Source organism: Choloepus didactylus, chromosome 9 (genome assembly GCF_015220235.1).
Source record: "Choloepus didactylus isolate mChoDid1 chromosome 9, mChoDid1.pri, whole genome shotgun sequence".
Lineage (NCBI taxonomy): Eukaryota > Metazoa > Chordata > Mammalia > Pilosa > Megalonychidae > Choloepus > Choloepus didactylus.
This window is the reverse complement of record NC_051315.1, coordinates 40,884,911-40,902,974: the sequence shown is the minus strand read 5'-3', so window position 1 is coordinate 40,902,974 and position 18,064 is coordinate 40,884,911. Positions and strand designations below refer to the sequence as shown.

At 33.4% G+C, this 18,064-nt stretch overlaps 1 protein-coding gene and 1 pseudogene across 2 annotated transcripts in view; both read left to right on the top strand.

The window, feature by feature from the left end:
• The window catches only part of PRPF40A (pre-mRNA processing factor 40 homolog A), a 43,635-nt gene that overhangs the window by 23,455 nt on the left and 2,116 nt on the right, over positions 1-18,064 (top strand). Inside the window, exons 8-27 of one of the 2 annotated variants that reach the window (XM_037849121.1) lie at positions 448-558; positions 2,885-3,005; positions 3,233-3,286; positions 4,836-4,860; positions 5,381-5,749; positions 7,273-7,381; positions 7,853-7,917; positions 8,284-8,448; positions 9,192-9,300; positions 10,160-10,310; positions 11,690-11,823; positions 12,917-13,031; positions 13,193-13,296; positions 13,393-13,509; positions 13,818-13,955; positions 14,273-14,368; positions 15,718-15,804; positions 15,888-15,984; positions 16,070-16,131; positions 17,026-17,157. In XM_037849121.1, the coding sequence (XP_037705049.1) occupies positions 448-558; positions 2,885-3,005; positions 3,233-3,286; positions 4,836-4,860; positions 5,381-5,749; positions 7,273-7,381; positions 7,853-7,917; positions 8,284-8,448; positions 9,192-9,300; positions 10,160-10,310; positions 11,690-11,823; positions 12,917-13,031; positions 13,193-13,296; positions 13,393-13,509; positions 13,818-13,955; positions 14,273-14,368; positions 15,718-15,804; positions 15,888-15,984; positions 16,070-16,131; positions 17,026-17,157 (2,361 nt within the window). The remainder of the gene's footprint in view (positions 1-447; positions 559-2,884; positions 3,006-3,232; positions 3,287-4,835; positions 4,861-5,380; positions 5,750-7,272; positions 7,382-7,852; positions 7,918-8,283; positions 8,449-9,191; positions 9,301-10,159; positions 10,311-11,689; positions 11,824-12,916; positions 13,032-13,192; positions 13,297-13,392; positions 13,510-13,817; positions 13,956-14,272; positions 14,369-15,717; positions 15,805-15,887; positions 15,985-16,069; positions 16,132-17,025; positions 17,158-18,064) is intronic. The other variant, XM_037849122.1, reaches the window with a different exon arrangement.
• LOC119544069 lies at positions 581-1,734 on the top strand (annotated as a pseudogene).

Below are 18,064 nucleotides of genomic sequence, written 5' to 3'. Positions count from 1 at the left end.
CTTTGACAAAATTGATACAAGTGTTCTTTGGATGTGAGTTCTTGAAATAATTATGAATCCACTAATAACTACTGTAGCATGTAGTCCTTATATTCTCTTTTATACCAGGCATATATTTGCATTGCTGACACATGGTCTTAGATTATACGTTACAGAATTACTGTTCTCAGGATACTAGTCATATCCTTATAATTCTGAGACTTGATAGAACAGAGAAATAGTAAAACCAGAATTGATCCATGTTGCTTTTGAAGTACTTCAAAAACCTTACTCAGTTCCCTACCTGCCTACATTGGTGAATTATTCTAAATGACTTAAATTGTCACAGAATGCCCATTTTGTACTTATAATTGAATTCTTCATGTCTGTTGTTTTGAAACTGATACTGATATTCATTGTCACATGGCATTGTTATATATTTTAAATTTTTTGTTTTTTTTTCTTTAGAAATCAATGTGGACTGAACATAAATCACCTGATGGAAGGACTTACTACTACAATACTGAAACAAAACAGTCTACCTGGGAGAAACCAGATGATCTTAAGACACCTGCTGAGGTAAAATTTTGAGGTCCGGAAATCAGCGATTGATAAGCAGACTAGGGCATGTTTTTTTTTAGGATTTTGTGGATATAACTATATAAGGAGCCAATATTCTTACATCCCAGAAGAGGGTGCTGTAAAGTTATTTAGGGGAAAGAGAATACTGTCACACCAGTCAGCAAGAAAGGTAATGAAAGTGACTTCTTCTATGGACAGACCAATTTTACTTACTCATTTTGACCCTGATCAATAACTTTGTAGTGTGGGATTGATTGATTGTGAAATAAACTTGGGTTGGGGGGTGCACCTCCTTTCCAGGAGTGCTGCGTGGGGTATGTTGGCCAGAGTGCTTTGGACATGGCAGAAGTTTCTGGCCTGGCCAAGCCACTCCTGTTGCTGGAACTGCAGGAGCAGGCCAAGTTTCAGAAGATTGCACAGGTCTACCAGCGTGCAACGCAGCAAGAGAAACTTACTCCCGGAGTAATCTATAGGGGCCACGTAACCTCAAGGCCTCTTTAAACCCCAGCCCCAAGCATATTTCTCGCAGTTTGGCACTGTCACAAGACTCAGACTGTCCAGAAGTAAAAAGTCTGGAAATAGTAAAGAGTTCGAGTCTGACGATGTTGCCAAGATAGTTGCTGAAACAATGAACAACGAAAAACTACCTTTTTGGTGAAAGGCTCTTGAAGTGTGAGTTTATGGCATCTGAAAAAGTACATGAACTTTACAAAGACTGGGATGTTCCGTTTGCAAAGCCATCACATCCAGCAGTGAAACAGTATAATAAGAAACAGACACTTACAGAAAAGCTACAGGTGGAGAAGTGATTTAAAAATGAAAAATTACTCAGGAAGAAATTAGCTCAAAAAGGAATAAAATACGATTTTCCTTCATTGATACTTAGGAAAGAAAAAAAGAAATTGTTTTTTTTCAGAAGTCTATGAATGGCCAGGTTTTCCAGAACAAGAGGTTTCAGGAACTCCTAACATTCCTAAGAGCACTGGAGATAGCCAGGGCCCCACACCAGTTTGCACACCATTTTTGGAAAAGGAAAAATCTGAAGTGGCTGAAATGAATGATAATGAAATAGTTTTCAACAGCCCATATATGGCACAAAAGAAGAAACACAAGAGACTCAAACACCTACACGTTCAGGGGAAAAAAAAAAAAAAAAGAAAAAGCAAACAGTGATTCTGAGTGTATTATGCATAATGTTTCTTCTGAAAAATGTGATTTTTTTAATTAGGTCTGATTCTGTAAACTTTATTAGGTGCAATGAAATGCATCCACTGGCAAGATCTTCAGAGGAAAAACATCCTCTTGATCCAAGTAAATAAGAAACGCAGTCAGTAACGTTGGTTTGCCAACCCTTGCTGAAATACAAGGGTGCATACCAACTGGCAGCAGCTCGGCTCATGCGGCCTTTTTGTCCAGTTGGAAGTCTGTTTCCATTGCAGGTTTCATGATTGCAGGTTTAAGTATAAACTGCAGCCTTCATTGTAACCAAATAAAGACCACCAATCTTGATTTCAGCTACATAGTTCTCTGTGTTAGTGCACAACTGAATCAAGAAGAATTCAGCATCAGGTGGTTGAAATTGAAAGCTAAGTAAAACTGCTGAGTGAAAATGAATGTAATCCAAGTGTTAATGCAGATTCATTTACGTGTATATGACTCATTTTTACCAGTTAATGTTAAATTAGTTAAATTTAGCTAGTTAATGTTAAATTAGATAGGCTAGCATGAATTAATAACTAACATTTTGTATGTGTTATCAGTGTGGAATTACATACCAAAATTAAAACAGTGATCAGCAAAAACGCTTCAATAATTTATTTGTATGTAAGTGGGACTTGGGAGTCTTGAAATAAAATAGTAGGTTTTCACCTTCTCAAAAATAAAAAGAATAAAACAGGAAAAAAAGAATATTTGCCGTTTATTTTTTTAATTCACATATCAAATTATTTTCCTCTTCATAGCAAAACATGGGTGATTTCAGATGACTTGAGTGTTCTATTGAGTTCTTAAAAATTTCCGACAGGGATGGGGGTGATGGAGATGAAATAAAATTACCTACAAATACTTCTTTTCTCTCTCTCCCCAAGTAGTAGTTTCCTAGTCTGTAAATTTGGAATAATAGTCTATTTTCAGCATTATTATAGATTAAATGATATATTGAAATAACTTAGTGGGTATTGAATAATTGGTAGCTTATATTATTACCAACATCTCACAAGTTTTAGAATTGTATAGGTTGATAATATTTATTGCAAACAGTGATGCAAGTGATTAGTGATATTAAGTGTATTACTATTAATTGAAGATTTTTATTTCCCTGTAGCAACTGTTATCTAAATGCCCCTGGAAAGAGTACAAATCAGACTCTGGAAAGCCTTATTATTATAATTCTCAAACAAAAGAATCCCGCTGGGCCAAACCTAAAGAACTTGAGGATCTTGAAGGTAAAACAAGAAAAAATAATTTTTAATGTAAATTTTTTGTTCATATAAGTCATTAACATTGAAATGATCATTCCTGAATAGGATTGTACAGAGGCCTTATTTTTTTAAAATTACACAATTAGAACTTTTTAAATGGTGTAAATGGGCTCTTATTTTGTTGTTGCTCTAGATCTCAGTTCTATAGATTTTAAATAGATTTTTATTTGATTTGATTCCACTGAAACTAGGATACCAGAATACCATTGTTGCTGGAAGTCTTATTACAAAATCAAACCTGCATGGTGAGCTGCTTTGATAATTCATTTTCTGTCATTCTCTAACATTTTTGAGTATATAATGTTCACTAACCATGATTAGATAAATCTGCAGTGAAAAATCTTTAATTCAAAGTATTCCTTTAATCTATGGGTTTTATTATAAATGAGCTTGTAGCTTTCATAGTTGTACTTCGATTTTTAAAAATCATCATCATTTGTCACTAGAAAATTAAAAATGACATTTCTAAATACAATTGTGAGTGTTGGTGCATACACGGAATATGTGACTCATCCGATTTATTGATAGCTGATAACAGAGAACCTTGAATCTTTTATCAGTTTAGATTTTGCTAGTGTGTTGTGAGATTACACATTTAACACTGATTTTGTTTTAGTATAACTTGGCAAAGAAGCTTTGATATGTGTGTTATGTTAGAATTCAGGTCAATAAAATACTGTACCTTTCTATTGAAGGGAGAATTTTTAACCTCCTCAACTCAGAATACCCCTGAAAACCTGGAAATACTTATTATTACCTAAAATAAAGCCCAAGGTTTAAAATTATAGGAGAGATTATGAGTAAGAATTAAAAATTTAGTTCTTTTACTGTCATTTCTAATAAATCTAGTGTCACAATTGTACCAGATTAAAAACTAAAGATTGTAGGAGATTAGAGCTAAAAGAAAAAAAAAAAAGTAGGCAGCAATGTGGAATAAATGACATCTAACAGGAAGGAGAGAATAAAAATTTCAAAAAGGCATTGTGGTCTTGTGACCTTTAATTTTATGTTAATTTATATTAACATAACAGTAGTCCCTTAAGTCTGTATTGTTAGCCATTCTAAACAGAATTTCAGAAATGTTTTCCTTTAAGGAGGTTAAGTTTTTAAAATATTTTCATAAAGGGGTATATTATCACTTAAATGGAACACCTCATTCCCTAATGATGTAGAAGTAAGATGTTTTTGCTACCCCTGGAGAATAATTTACTTGAACTTAGTGTGAAGGCTGAAATATTGACTGCAGATCTTTAAAGCTCAATTAAAATAATCTGTACCAGCATTGGCTAATAATGTTGCAGATAGGTAGACCCATTTTGTTCATTTAAGTATCGAGCTCATTTCTGATATAACCCTACTACAAATAGTTGGTGTGTATTAACTATTTACTTGTCAATGCTAGTATGTACCTGCTGTAATTTCATGATATGATATGAGTTTGGAATTGATTCCATTTTTAAATTATCATTAAAAAAATCAAACTAGTCTCATCCCTTGGGAAAATACTATTTTATTCTAGAATTACTCAGATACTTTTGGGGAGTTTCTGCACTAACCAGCAGCCTTTGGGAAGGTAGCAGATAACTGCTTATGTTTAAATTTGGTTTTGTTCTTTAATTGCAATCTTGGAACTTTGGAGCAAGAATTTGCTCTGTAAAGGTGTTTTTTCTGTTTGTTTTTTTGACAGTAAAGTAAATCCACTGTATGATGCTTTTATCTCCTTTAAAGGTTTGCTTTCAGAGATTTTATTTTAAAAATATGTAGTAGATGACTCTTCTTTCTTCTCTTTAATAGCAATGATCAAAGCTGAGGAAAGCAGGTAAGCATTTTTGGACATCATTGTGGATTTAGAAATTGGGGTGCTTCTATTATTACATCCTTGTTCTGGCTCTCTTTGCTTTCCACTGTAAGTATTTAAGATGTTAGGTTTGATGGTTTGATGTCTTTGGAGGTTTTTTTTGGGGGGGGGGGATATTTACTCAAGTTACACAAATGATGCTTTACTAGACAGTAAATATTTGAAAACTGTATCTTTTAGAAATTAATAAGACTATGTTGTAAAAAAGTTCAAAATTTGGTTTGAGTTAATTTGGGAATAGATGAAGTATTATGTATACATTATCTTTTATTTGTTTTCTCTTTAAAGTTCTCATAGAAGTCTATGAATGATACAGTTCAGTTTTTATGGTGTCATGCAGTCTGATAAATTGGGCATTTTGTAAATGAGAAGAATTACTGGACTTTAGGAAATTCACTGATTTTATGATTAAAAAAACTAGCTTTCTTTGGTTATGTGATTATAATGAGATAGTCAGTTTTCTCTTTTTTTCATTTTATAGTAAGCAGGAAGAGTCTACCACAACATCAGCAGCCCCAGTTCCTACCACAGAAATTCCGACTACAATGAGCACTATGGCTGCTGCAGAAGCAGCAGCTGCTGTTGTTGCTGCAGCAGCTGCCGCAGCAGCAGCTGCCGCAGCAGCCAATGCTACCACCTCTGCTTCTAATACTATTGGTGGTACTGTTCCAGTTGTTCCTGAGCCTGAAGTTACTTCCATTGTTGCTACTGTTGTAGATAATGAAAATACAGTGACTATTTCAACCGAAGATCAAGCACAACTTACTAATACCCCTACTGTTCAGGAGCAAAGTGTCGAAGTTCCCAGTAATACAGGAGAGGAAGCATCTAAGCAAGAAACTGCAACTGAGTAAGTTTAGCAACTTATCTTCTAAAAAAATCAGTAGCAGATGTCGTTAATACAAGATTGCCAATGTAGCTAGTAGTCATTAAGTGTTTAAATAAAAATTGCTTGAGAATCAAAACATAAACCATTAGATAATACATCATTTTTTAAGCTGAATTTTGTGGTGTCATGATACCAAACTGTTGAAAAGCTAATACTCTAAAGTTTTAGGAAATTGAGTTGCAGGTAGTGTAAGGCAAGTGAAGCACAAGTCTAAATTGTGCCAAAAACCTCCTCAGTCAGCACACAATATATATTATTTTAATGCAATACTTAATAAAAAAAATCAATGATGCAGAAGATATCAAAATTTTAAGTAAAGACAGAATCAGTACTTCTAATTTTTTTATTTTGCCTCTGACTCTAGTATGGCTCAGCACTGCACTGCAAAGTAGTGCTGTGGTTGTTACTGAACAGACAGTTGAAGAACTCCTGCCAAATAGAGTGCTAAAATTGTTTTATTTCTTCTTTGGTTGTTTTTTGGTTTTCAACTTTCAGCAAATCAGTAAGAATAAAATACAGCTTTGTGGAAAAATGCATTAAGCTTAAGAAAAGACAATTAACAGGAAAAGAAATAAACTTTGTAAACATAATTTTTAACTACTGTGGTGCAGACCATGTATTTAGCTGTTAAGTTTTAGCTCAGGTCTTTCCAGTAGTTTTTGGATTTCCCAAAGTGAGGATATTTGATTCGGAGGGTATGGATATTTTTATAATTGCTGGTATCTATTCCAGTCTCTTCTCCTAAGCAGTATTTTTCCTGCAATCTTTTATTGATATAAATTATAGAGAGAGAAATTGTAAAGTTTATATATATATTTTTTATTTCAAAGAGATCCTAAACAACAACTACAGTTAATAATCTTGGATGTTAGTTCTTTTGTTTGCGATAAGGGTTTGGCCATGTTTTCTATAAAAGGGTCAGATAGTAAATATTTTCAGTTTTGTGGGTCATTGGTTGTCTGTTACAATGAGTCATCTCTGCTGAGATAGCATATTAGTCCTAAACAGTGTGTGAATAAATGAATGTGGCCTTAATCCATTAAAACCATATTTACAAAAACAGACAAAAGGGTAGATTTGGCCCATAGGGTGTAGTTTGCTGACTCTAATTTAGATCTTTACATCTTTTTTATTTTCATCCACACTTCCCCAAATGTTCCAAGGTACTAAAACACTAAAGTGAAACCACTGAATAAGCTTTTAAGCTATTTGGAAGTATTGTACTGTGGACCAGTAGAGCAACTGTTTTTATTGCAGTTAGTTTATTTTGGCCTTTGTGTCTGGGCCTTAATAAGTGAAAGTTCCAGAAAAACTACATAATTTTTGTTCCTTTGTCTTCGGGTTTTTTTCTTTTTTTTAGTGTTCACATAGGAGACTTTATTCTAAAATTATTGAATTTTAGCTCAATCTCACACACTTAATAATGTCATTTTCCTAAATGGCACATTTATTTAAATTAAGAGTATCTTTAAATTTCTCTTCAGTTTTACCCCCAAAAAAGAAGAGGAGGAAAGTCAGCCGGCAAAAAAAACATATACTTGGAATACAAAAGAAGAGGCAAAGCAAGCATTTAAAGAATTATTGAAAGAGAAGGTATTTATATTGTACATTTTTATATAGAATGTAATGATTACTGATAGATGGAATTGCTTATTTAATGTAAATACCTTGTTGTCTTTATTGAAAATTTTATTGCAAAGTCTCAAACTATTGTTTTAACTGAAAATGAACAAAATTTGACTGTTTTGAAGAGCAGTTTTGTGAGACTTAGAACAAAAAACCATTGTTTATGTGGTCCAACACAGCACATTCCATCTGATTATTCAATATAATTTTTTTTTAATTCATTGTTTATTTTGTGATCAGTAGTTTAAAGAAAAAGTTCTCATTCTCTGTGTAAATTTCAGTTTGCTTTCCTTGCTTCAATAAAATTATTTTTGTAAAACTTCTTTGACTTCTGCAAAGTGCTTGATGTTTGCAGTGAGTATTGTGCTTTCTTCCCTGTTGCATGACTTTTTACTATGTTTACGTGAAATTTTAACTTATCATTTAAATGGTTTTCAGCGGGTACCATCCAATGCTTCATGGGAGCAAGCTATGAAAATGATCATTAATGATCCGCGTTACAGGTAATACTTTAATTTTTTTGTTTAATTTTCACTCAGCATAGCAAGCCTGGAAAATTCAAAATCACATGGAATTGTGTAACTTTTAACCCTCATTGACTTGTATTGTTTTGGATACCAAGAATAGAATTGTTTTATGTCTGATAGAAACCAAAAAAAGTCAAAGGCTTATCATGCAATTTGAGCACCCTGCTACAGATGAAATTATAATTATTTTCAAAGTACAAATGACTTTGTAGAATTATTATCTTTAATGTATCACTGAAATTTTCTTTATTTGTGCTTGAAAACGATTGTATTGTCAAGACAATAACATTTTATTATCTGGCCTTCATTTATTCTTATGTGGTTATTTTTTCTGTTATTTAGTGCTTTAGCAAAATTGAGTGAAAAAAAGCAGGCCTTTAATGCTTATAAGGTCCAGACAGAGAAAGAAGAAAAAGAAGAAGCAAGATCAAAATACAAAGAGGCTAAGGAGTCCTTTCAGCGTTTTCTTGAAAACCATGAAAAAATGACTTCCACAACCAGATACAAGTGAGACTTTTAGTGATGCATAGAATATGCTTAATGTATTGTTTCTGTGTCATACTTCTTCCCAAATTCCAGAACTGATTCAATGTAGATGCTCCTTAAAAGTTAGGAGATGGTGAATATAAATCAAGTGAAACATGGAATTTAAGTTGTAGGCTTAGTGAGTTACTAGGGACTAAAACAAACGGGAGAAAACTGGATTTGGTAATCAAAGCTTGACTGCTTTTGACTTAATATATGAAGGAGAACTTGTGATTATATGAAGGAGAACTTGTGATAGAGTGCATTATCTAAAATTGTGGTGATTCAATATTAAAATTTTTCAGTAAGTTATTAAGCTCATTTTTCCTACATGTTCCTTTGTCCTCATTTCCAGAAAAGCCTTATTGAAGGATTCATTCTTAAATAAGTCCTGTTTTATATGTGAACTAGATTTCTAATAACTTTTTAAAGTCCATAATTTAGTTCCATTGGAAGTTTGATAGCCACTCTAGTTTAGTTATCCTGAGGTATAAGGATAGTTTAGACTATAACTCATTGCGTAGCAGGAATTATCCCCTCTATCTCTCAGAAGAAATGGGTATGCTAAGCTGTTTTGTTCTCTAACTATCCAACAGTTTTTCTTTAAAATACAGTCATGAACTTAGCATGGAAAACTGGACCTTTGTGCTTTTTTTTCTTTTTTTTTTTTCAAAGTTAGTTTTTATTTTATAATATAGAGTGTTTTAAATTTTTTTAACAAATAGAAAAGCAGAACAGATGTTTGGAGAAATGGAAGTGTGGAATGCAATATCAGAACGTGATCGTCTTGAAATCTATGAAGATGTTTTGTTCTTTCTTTCAAAAAAGGAAAAGGTATTCTCAATTATTGGTATTTCTAGAATCTTAATTCTGTTTAGATCTAATTTTTATAACATGTCCATTTTTGTTGGTTAGTTTATCCAGTTGATGTGAAGTGAGTTTAAAGATGGGATGGATAGCTCCTGTAATTATTTTCTGTATCCCTCCCCATCTAGCATAATAAATCCTGTTTTGGACCTAGTAAGTACCAATTTAATCAATTGTGTCTGAATGGTCATTGAGTGTCTTTTGCCCACTTTGAAAAACAAGTTACACTTTTTTCAGTTCATTAGCTTTAAAAATTCTTAGCATTTTTGCTCATTATTTATTTACAATTCTTTTAGAAGAATGGTAGTAATATTGTGTCCACTAAACTGTACTTGTAGGATAGTATTTAAAAATATTTGTTTTGTTCATATCTATTTTATTATGCACTATTAAGTTTCATATTATCTTCAAGGAACATAGACTTGGTATTATCAAAAATTTGAACATAGCTGAAGGTCATTGAAGACATTAGCATTTACCACTATGTGACTTGCCTGCATGAACTTTAGTTATATACTGTGCTATAATGGTGGGAAGAGAGAGGAATGGATGCATTCTTGAGATTTATGAAGTGGGGTAAAAAACCTAAAAACATGATTTCTGGATTCTGGCTGAGAAAGACAGGAAAAAAATTGATGTTAAATACAAAGCCAAACAGGAACATCAGCAAGGTGTAAATGTTTAGTGTTGACGTACTAGAAAGTGTTAATAGCAATAAATGAATAACTTGAAATCTGTTCATCAGTCAGAACATAAAGAAACTTGTACAAATTGCTCTTCAAATGCTTCTTGGAACTACAAAAGTTTGTTCACACTTTTGTTTTAGGAACAAGCAAAACAGTTGAGAAAGAGAAATTGGGAAGCCTTAAAAAACATACTTGACAACATGGCTAACGTAACGTACTCTACTACTTGGTCTGAAGCCCAGCAGTATCTAATGGATAATCCAACTTTTGCAGAAGATGAGGAGTTACAGAGTAAGAAAAATGACTAAATGGGAGGAACAATTATTTTTGTTTTTAAAAACATTTATGGTGGTAACATGTGACAAAAGTTGCCATTTTAACCATTTTTAAGTGTACAGTTAGTGGCATTAATTACAGTTATAATGTTATGCTGCCATCCCACTCACTACCCATTACCAAAACTTTTTCAGCACCGGAAACAGAAAAGGAGGAACAGTTTTAAAACAAAGTCTCCAGCAACAAAAAAATTACTCTTACTTTTTATATGAGCTCACTAACTGAATTTTACACAATTGCCCATTTCTGAAAAAGTATTTTGTTTTTTTTTTTTTTCCCCAATTGGATGTTTCATTCTAATTGAGTTTTGTTATTCAGGACAAAATATTTTCCCAGAAATCTGAAGTTTAACATATTTCAAGGATTTTCTGATAAAGGTAATCATAGATCAAACTTGAAATTGGGTTTTAAATCTCTTTGTATGTTACTTGGTAAGAATTACACTAATTATTGCATTTTACTCTTGCTGTCTAATTGAGGTAATGACTTTAGAGATTTGTAAAAAGCAAAAAATGTATTAGAATTATCTTACAGTAGGCTTCCCCAGGGACGACTTCTGAGTAATCTGGCTGCTTTTGGGAAAGTAAAGCTTCCTAGGATTATCCTCTAAAAATGATGCTTTTCATGCTCTTAAATGGCTTGGCATGGCACCATTACCAATGTTATCTGTATTTGAAATTTTGATATTTTGTTCACCATGGACTTTTTGCATTACTTTTGATTTTTTAAAACCTTGCATTCAAATACTATTTCCTGAGTTTTTTGGTGCCCCTTAAATTTGGGGCCCAAGGTAAATGCCTCACTATCCTTCCCTGCTTTAAAACCTGAAGCACACTTTTTCACTTTAATTATTATTCTGGTTATTTTTGTGCGTGTGGTAATGAGGGTGTTGGGGATTGATTTTGGTGATGAATGTACAACTATGTAACAGTACTGTGAACAATGGAATTTGTTTTATATGACTGTGTGGTATGTGAATATATCTCAATAAAATGAATATTAAAAAAAAAAATGATGCTTTAGTGGGGTTTGGGATAGTGCCTAGGATTTTTTTACAAGCTCCTTGAACATTTCTGATACTTCTGGCAGATTTTACAACAACTTTATTTTCATAAGTCATGTTTATTTGCATGCACTTTGTTTCATCCTAGGAGTCAAGGTATATGTTGAGGGTTTGTGAAATTTTTCTTAAAACTTTTTCCATTTAGGTGTTTGCAAGTCATCTTTGAATTTAAATACAGGCGTTTTGAAGGTGAATCTGAAATTTAAAGGGAATTAAACTGCTTTCTGTACTGATTTTTTTTTTCCCAACTTTTTTTTAAAAACTACTCTAGATATGGACAAAGAAGATGCATTAATTTGCTTTGAAGAACACATTCGGGCTTTAGAAAAGGAAGAAGAAGAAGAAAAACAGAAAAGTTTGCTGAGAGAAAGGAGACGGCAACGTAAAAATAGGGAATCTTTTCAGGTAGTAGAAAAATTTCACTTGTGTAGCATAATTTTGTAATGTGTTTACTGAACTTTAACAGCTATAAAACAATTTGGATACACCTCGTCCGTATCATTTCTCTGCCAAGCTTTGTGCAGGATCCGTACAGATTTAACTCTTCTACGGTTAGTTATGAGTCCACTTAGGGAGAATAGTCATTTTCAGTTAGTGACCACAGAAGGCTGTAGCAGATGCTGGTATTTAATGTGAGTGGTGATTGATAAGGTTTTAGTTGGGGAACTCAGTGAGTAAAGGCTGAAAATAAGATGTGTGTGATTAGTCAGTAGTAGTGGTTAATGTTTATTTCTAGAGAATATAGGGAATGCTGTAATGTAGTTTGGGAGTGGGCCATAATTTTTAAATACCATAGCTAAGAGCTAGGATTACACATTCTATCTATTAATGGCTCATATTCACCTCTGAAGGATTGGAATTGAAGCAAATATATGCATGTGGTTATATATGAACTTTATCTCAGGAGACAAAAAGAAGGAAGGAAATTGCGTTGGATCTGAGGCAGTGGTTCTCAACCAGGAGTGGAGTGGTTTTGCTTTCCAGGGGACATTTGACAGTGCCTGGAGAATCTTTAAAAAGTAAAATTTAAGTTAGGGATCCATTATTGAAATAGATTCAGTCTTGTAGTTCTATGATTTTATCACACTTGTGCAACCTGGAAGTGAAACAGAAACACTAGCAAAGCAGGTACAATTTGGGGTAGATTCTAATATTCTAACGAGCATCACTGAAGATGATTTCTAAGCTATTACAGGTAGAAAGTGAGGAACCTGGTGATCACGTAACAGGTGAGTTAAGACCATTTATCTTGAAGAGTCAAGAGGAGACAGAAAGATGTGAAGTTCGAGGAAAGAATTTCTGTGTTTTAAGACTGCATGGACATGCTTATTTGAAGAGGAGTGAAGCTGCCTAAAGTTATTCTAGAACAATGCAATCCAGTGAAAATATGCATGGCACATAAGCAGTTTCAAGTTTTCTAGGGTCTGTATTAAAGACATAAGAAAAAACTGGTGAAGTTAATTTTAATTTATTGTATATAATGACTTCTTTCTCCTAGATATTTTTAGATGAATTGCACGAACATGGACAACTACATTCTATGTCATCTTGGATGGAACTGTATCCAACAATTAGTTCTGACATTAGATTCACTAATATGCTTGGTCAGCCTGGTGAGATTCTCTTCTTTCCTAATTTGTAGTTATGATAGTAGTTGGAATGGGTCAAAGGGAAGTGGTTATATTAGGGGGTGGGATGATTAATTTTGTTTTTGTTTTATAAACAAAAAAGTAATTGCAGCTCTTTGGTTAGAGCTAGCTTTTGACTTCTTTAGTTTTTTCATTAGGATCAACTGCACTTGACCTTTTCAAGTTTTATGTTGAGGATCTTAAAGCACGTTATCATGATGAGAAGAAGATAATAAAAGACATTCTGAAGGTAAAAAGAATGCTTATTACTTGTTAGCTTACAGTATATTTTAAAATTGATACTGTATGCCTTTGATATATGTATTAACAAGATTCTGTTTTATAGGATAAAGGATTTGTAGTTGAAGTAAATACTACTTTTGAAGACTTTGTGGCAATAATCAGTTCAACTAAAAGATCAACCACATTAGATGCTGGAAATATTAAATTGGCATTCAATAGTGTAAGTTATCATTATTAAACAACTTCTTTAACAGCACAGTTTTTCCTATATTCAGCCAAAAGTAATTGAGTTGTATACCTTAATGGAATATGGGAATATGAATAGGATTTTACAGAGCAGTAGACAGTCTTCCAAGAAAGCTAAGAGAAGATGATGGACTGATGTTAAGGTTCCTTTGCTCAGATTAACTGCTGCTACAGATAAATTGGCCTTTAGCTTATAAATGATGTAAGAATACTTCTAAACTAAGAATAGTGACTTAATTATAATTTTATAATTGTAACCATTTAAATGTGAATTTCTAAAAGTTACTAGAAAAGGCAGAAGCCCGTGAACGTGAAAGAGAAAAAGAGGAGGCTCGGAAGATGAAACGAAAGGAATCTGCATTTAAGAGTATGTTGAAGCAAGCTGCTCCTCCAATAGAATTGGATGCTGTCTGGGAAGATGTATGTGTACTTGTAAATTTTTTCTAATGAACTTGTGTTTCCTTTACAATTGAAAATAAAAATATTTTTAATTCCTCTCCCATTTTATATAAAGCCCCAAAAATAACCTGAAGTTGTTTGTAGCTCAAATACATTATAAAAGTATACAGTCAGTCAGCAATGTTCTTCTAACAAAGACTCTGCATTTAGGAATATTTGCTTAAAATGGTTTGTGCTTTTGGGGGAAGGAAGTAATAGATTTTGAGGGAACTGTGCTATCAAAATTTTCACTTGGTGTTCAGCTTCTCATATATTTATTCCATGTCTGAATTTTTCAGATCCGGGAGAGATTTGTAAAAGAGCCAGCATTTGAGGATATAACTCTGGAGTCTGAAAGAAAACGAATATTTAAAGATTTTATGCATGTGCTTGAGGTAATTTGATACTGTGATAACTGGCTGAAATACTACAAAATAATAGAATGATATAAACAAATTGAACAATTACATATATGAACTTTAATCCTCCCAACAACCCTGTGAAGTTACGGATAAGGAATCCATCAAAGAGAAATAAGTCACTTTTGCAGGAAAGAGATTCCAACCCACATAATACATTTTTAACAAGTATATTATGCTGCCAGTTCTGGACAAATAGTTATTTTACAGCAAGCTGAAAGCTGGCACATGCTTAATATTACAGTCTTGCATGGTAATTGGGTATAGTGGGTAACTTAATTGACTTAACTGTTTCTTTGGATTTACTGTTCTTAATGTTGATAATAGTTTTCTGTTAACATGTACTCACATAGGCCCTTTATTGCTTCCCCAATGTCTTTAGATCCTTTTCTGCTCTAAGTGCTATTCACACCAGCTGCACCTACATCACCTGGGAGCTTGTTAAAAGTGCAGAACATCAGACCCCATTGGCAGAACTCCTGCATCAAAGTCTGCATTTTAACAAGATATCTGAACATACAGTGCACATTTAGTTATGAGAAACTGTGTTCTAGGTGTAAGAATAGATTTTGGGCTCTATTATGGGGACTTGATATAGGAAAGAAAGTTAATGTTCATTGACGGTAAGCACTAGGTATTCCACTTCCACTTAGCTATAATTGAAACATTTTATTTTCAAGACCATAAGATGTGTTTGAGGGCCAGGAGCTTTTACTGCAGCACTTCACCTTTTCTCACAACCTGATAATTAATTGTTTTAATTGAAGTCAGAGTGAAGTCCGCAGCTATAACAATATTTTTAAATTTCATTGGGGGTTACAGTTAGACTGCCCTAGGATACCTGAGTTTGAGTAGGAAAGGAATGCTCCTTGGGGGAAAACAAAGAGGAATAGATCTTGCATCTAAATAAACCTAGCTTTATTTTGGTTCAAGGATGGTCTGCAGTACTTGATCTTGGTACCAGATAGTGCCAGAAAAACCATTCCTGAGAGCTCCTACATTTTACTGTTTTTTGAAAGCAGTTGTGTTTCTGCATAGTATACCCTTTTGGAGTGTATCAGTTGTCTCTCGTAACCCATCTATTTCTCATTCCTATAAAAACTATTTTCTTTACTTTCACTCTTTAACATTATGTGTTTAGGTGTCTTGAGTGGTTGTAGAATCGGTATGAAGAAACGGAGAAAAGAAAAATTTGTGATAATCCCAAACAAGCAAAAATGACTGGAGATTTTACTCTAAGAACTTAGTTGGTATAGTTTAAAAATTCTTTATGATCTGCTTTTTAAATATAAACTCGTGAAATTTTTTCCCTCTTGTTTCTGTAGCATGAATGTCAACATCATCATTCAAAGAACAAGAAACATTCTAAGAAATCTAAGAAGCATCATAGGAAACGTTCCCGTTCTCGATCAGTAAGGAAGTTTATTAGATGGCAACACAAGTATTGAAACGTTTGTATCGTTATGAATGAAATTAAGTTATTTGTATTGTTTAGGGATCAGACTCAGATGATGATGATAGCCATTCAAAGAAAAAAAGACAGCGATCAGAGTCCCGTTCTGCTTCAGAACATTCTTCTAGTGCAGAGTCTGGTGAGCATTTATATCTATTTGATTAAAGTCTTCGGTGCTTTGTCCTCAAATTTTTACCTGTTTTTCTTTTTTTCATGCTGCTTAGAAAGAAGTTATAAGAAATCAAAAAAGCACAAGAAGAAAAGCAAGAAGAGGAGACATAAATCTGTAAGCAAGTTTCTTAATTTTTATATTGCACTTAGACTTTGGCCCTTAACTTCCTCCAAGGCATTAAAACTTTTTTTCTCTATCTAGTGTTTCGGGTGCTTTGCCAGTTCAAGGCAGTTCAGGAGGGCACTTTTTTTTTTCAATAGAAGCTCTTTTTGAGCCTATAAATTAATTAATTCTTTACCTTAACCTACCATTTAAAATGACTTGGTGAGCTTTTAAAAAAAATACACACTCATTTTAGGATTCCCACCCTGATTTTTAAGAGACCCAAGAGTGTAGATGCATGTATGTATGTACCAGAAGTTTTAACTATTTGAATAACCATTTCCTCTACTCTTCTAATTCTTATTCTTAGGTACACACCATAGGTACACAGTATCTACCAGCCTGGGTGCTGCCACAAACCTGTTGAATCAGAATGTTGAATTGGAATTTTTTTTCATGCTACTCATTTGAATTTGTACATACCTAATTAAGAACAACTTATTAGGTGTATTACATTTTAATAGCCTGTTTCTCAGTAACAGTTTTGGGGGAAGACATTATTTTATTGTACAGCTATTAACCTAATATGTGATGAAGCATGTATTATCTCCTGCATTTACATAATAGACATAATCCTATCTGAAGCATATCTTTGTCTCTAATTTAGTAAGGGTCCCTAAAGAGTGAGGGGTAAAGTAGCATTAAAAAAAGAGCCTATCAGAATGTCATTCTTCCTGTTGGAAAGACCAGCTGTCTCCAGTGTGACTCTTGGAAATCTAGAGTCTTTGAGGTTAAAAATTCAAATTACATTTCCCTGCATTAAGACCTATGGGAAACACATACTCTTTTACATAGTTCTAAATTTAAAAACAAAAAATGCTAACACATAATGTTTTCTTTACATAGGATTCTCCAGAGTCAGATCCTGAACGAGAGAAAGAGAAGAAAGAAAAAGACCGGGAAAATGAAAAAGACAGAACTAGACAGAGATCAGAATCAAAACACAAATCACCTAAGAAAAAGACTGGAAAGGATTCTGTAAGTATTTTTTATTGTTTCATACCTGTTTTTTCAAAATACAAAAATGGATACTGTTATTAAAACCATGATGGTGTTTAAGGAATAGACTTGTTTTTTATCTGCCACCATTGGAGAAAACTGAAAATTCAGTTAATTACCTGGTACACAAAATAGTATTCTAACGTATGTGTTCATTTAAATTAGGAAGAAAATGTTCTAAGTGGCATTCCTTAGTGGGTATGTACAAAGCAGAAACCATATCCTTTCTTAGTGGGTTAAAACTATAGCTATGAAATACTATGCTGCCTTTTTTTTTTAAGGAGTAAAAATTTAGGAGACTCAAATGAGTGGTTCTCTCTCCAACTGGTCAGTCTTCCTTGTCACTAAATCCAGTTCAAAAAGCAGCATTCCAGTAACTTAGAAATATTGATGGCAGGGAGGGATGAGGGAAAATGGATAGGAGAATACAAGGCAAATACAAATTTGATAATTATCAAAGTATACAGTTAGTCCTTGGTTTTCTATAAATATTTGAGTGACAGAGTGCACTAACATGTCTCAGCCTTCCACATTTCTTCTACAAATGCTATGTAAGTATAATGTAGATAATCCGTAGTCCTACCTCTGGATATTCTGATTCATTTAGTACAGAAGGGAGTGGTGTTTTTTTAAGCTGCACAGGTACGTCTGTTGCATATCTTGGGTAAAGAATGAATACCTCCTCAATAATTATAGGCAGCTCAACGATTTCTTCCTTTGATTGGGAGGAGGGAAGGGAAGGAGAGTGGGGGGTGGTACTCTACTTTTCAAAGGTCGTGTCTCACAGATAATGCAATATTGCTTGTTTGTATGAATTTTTTTTTTTTCCAGCCTATTGCTAAGTCATCTTGTTATGCTCATAAGTCTTGTTTGTTTACCTGGGGAA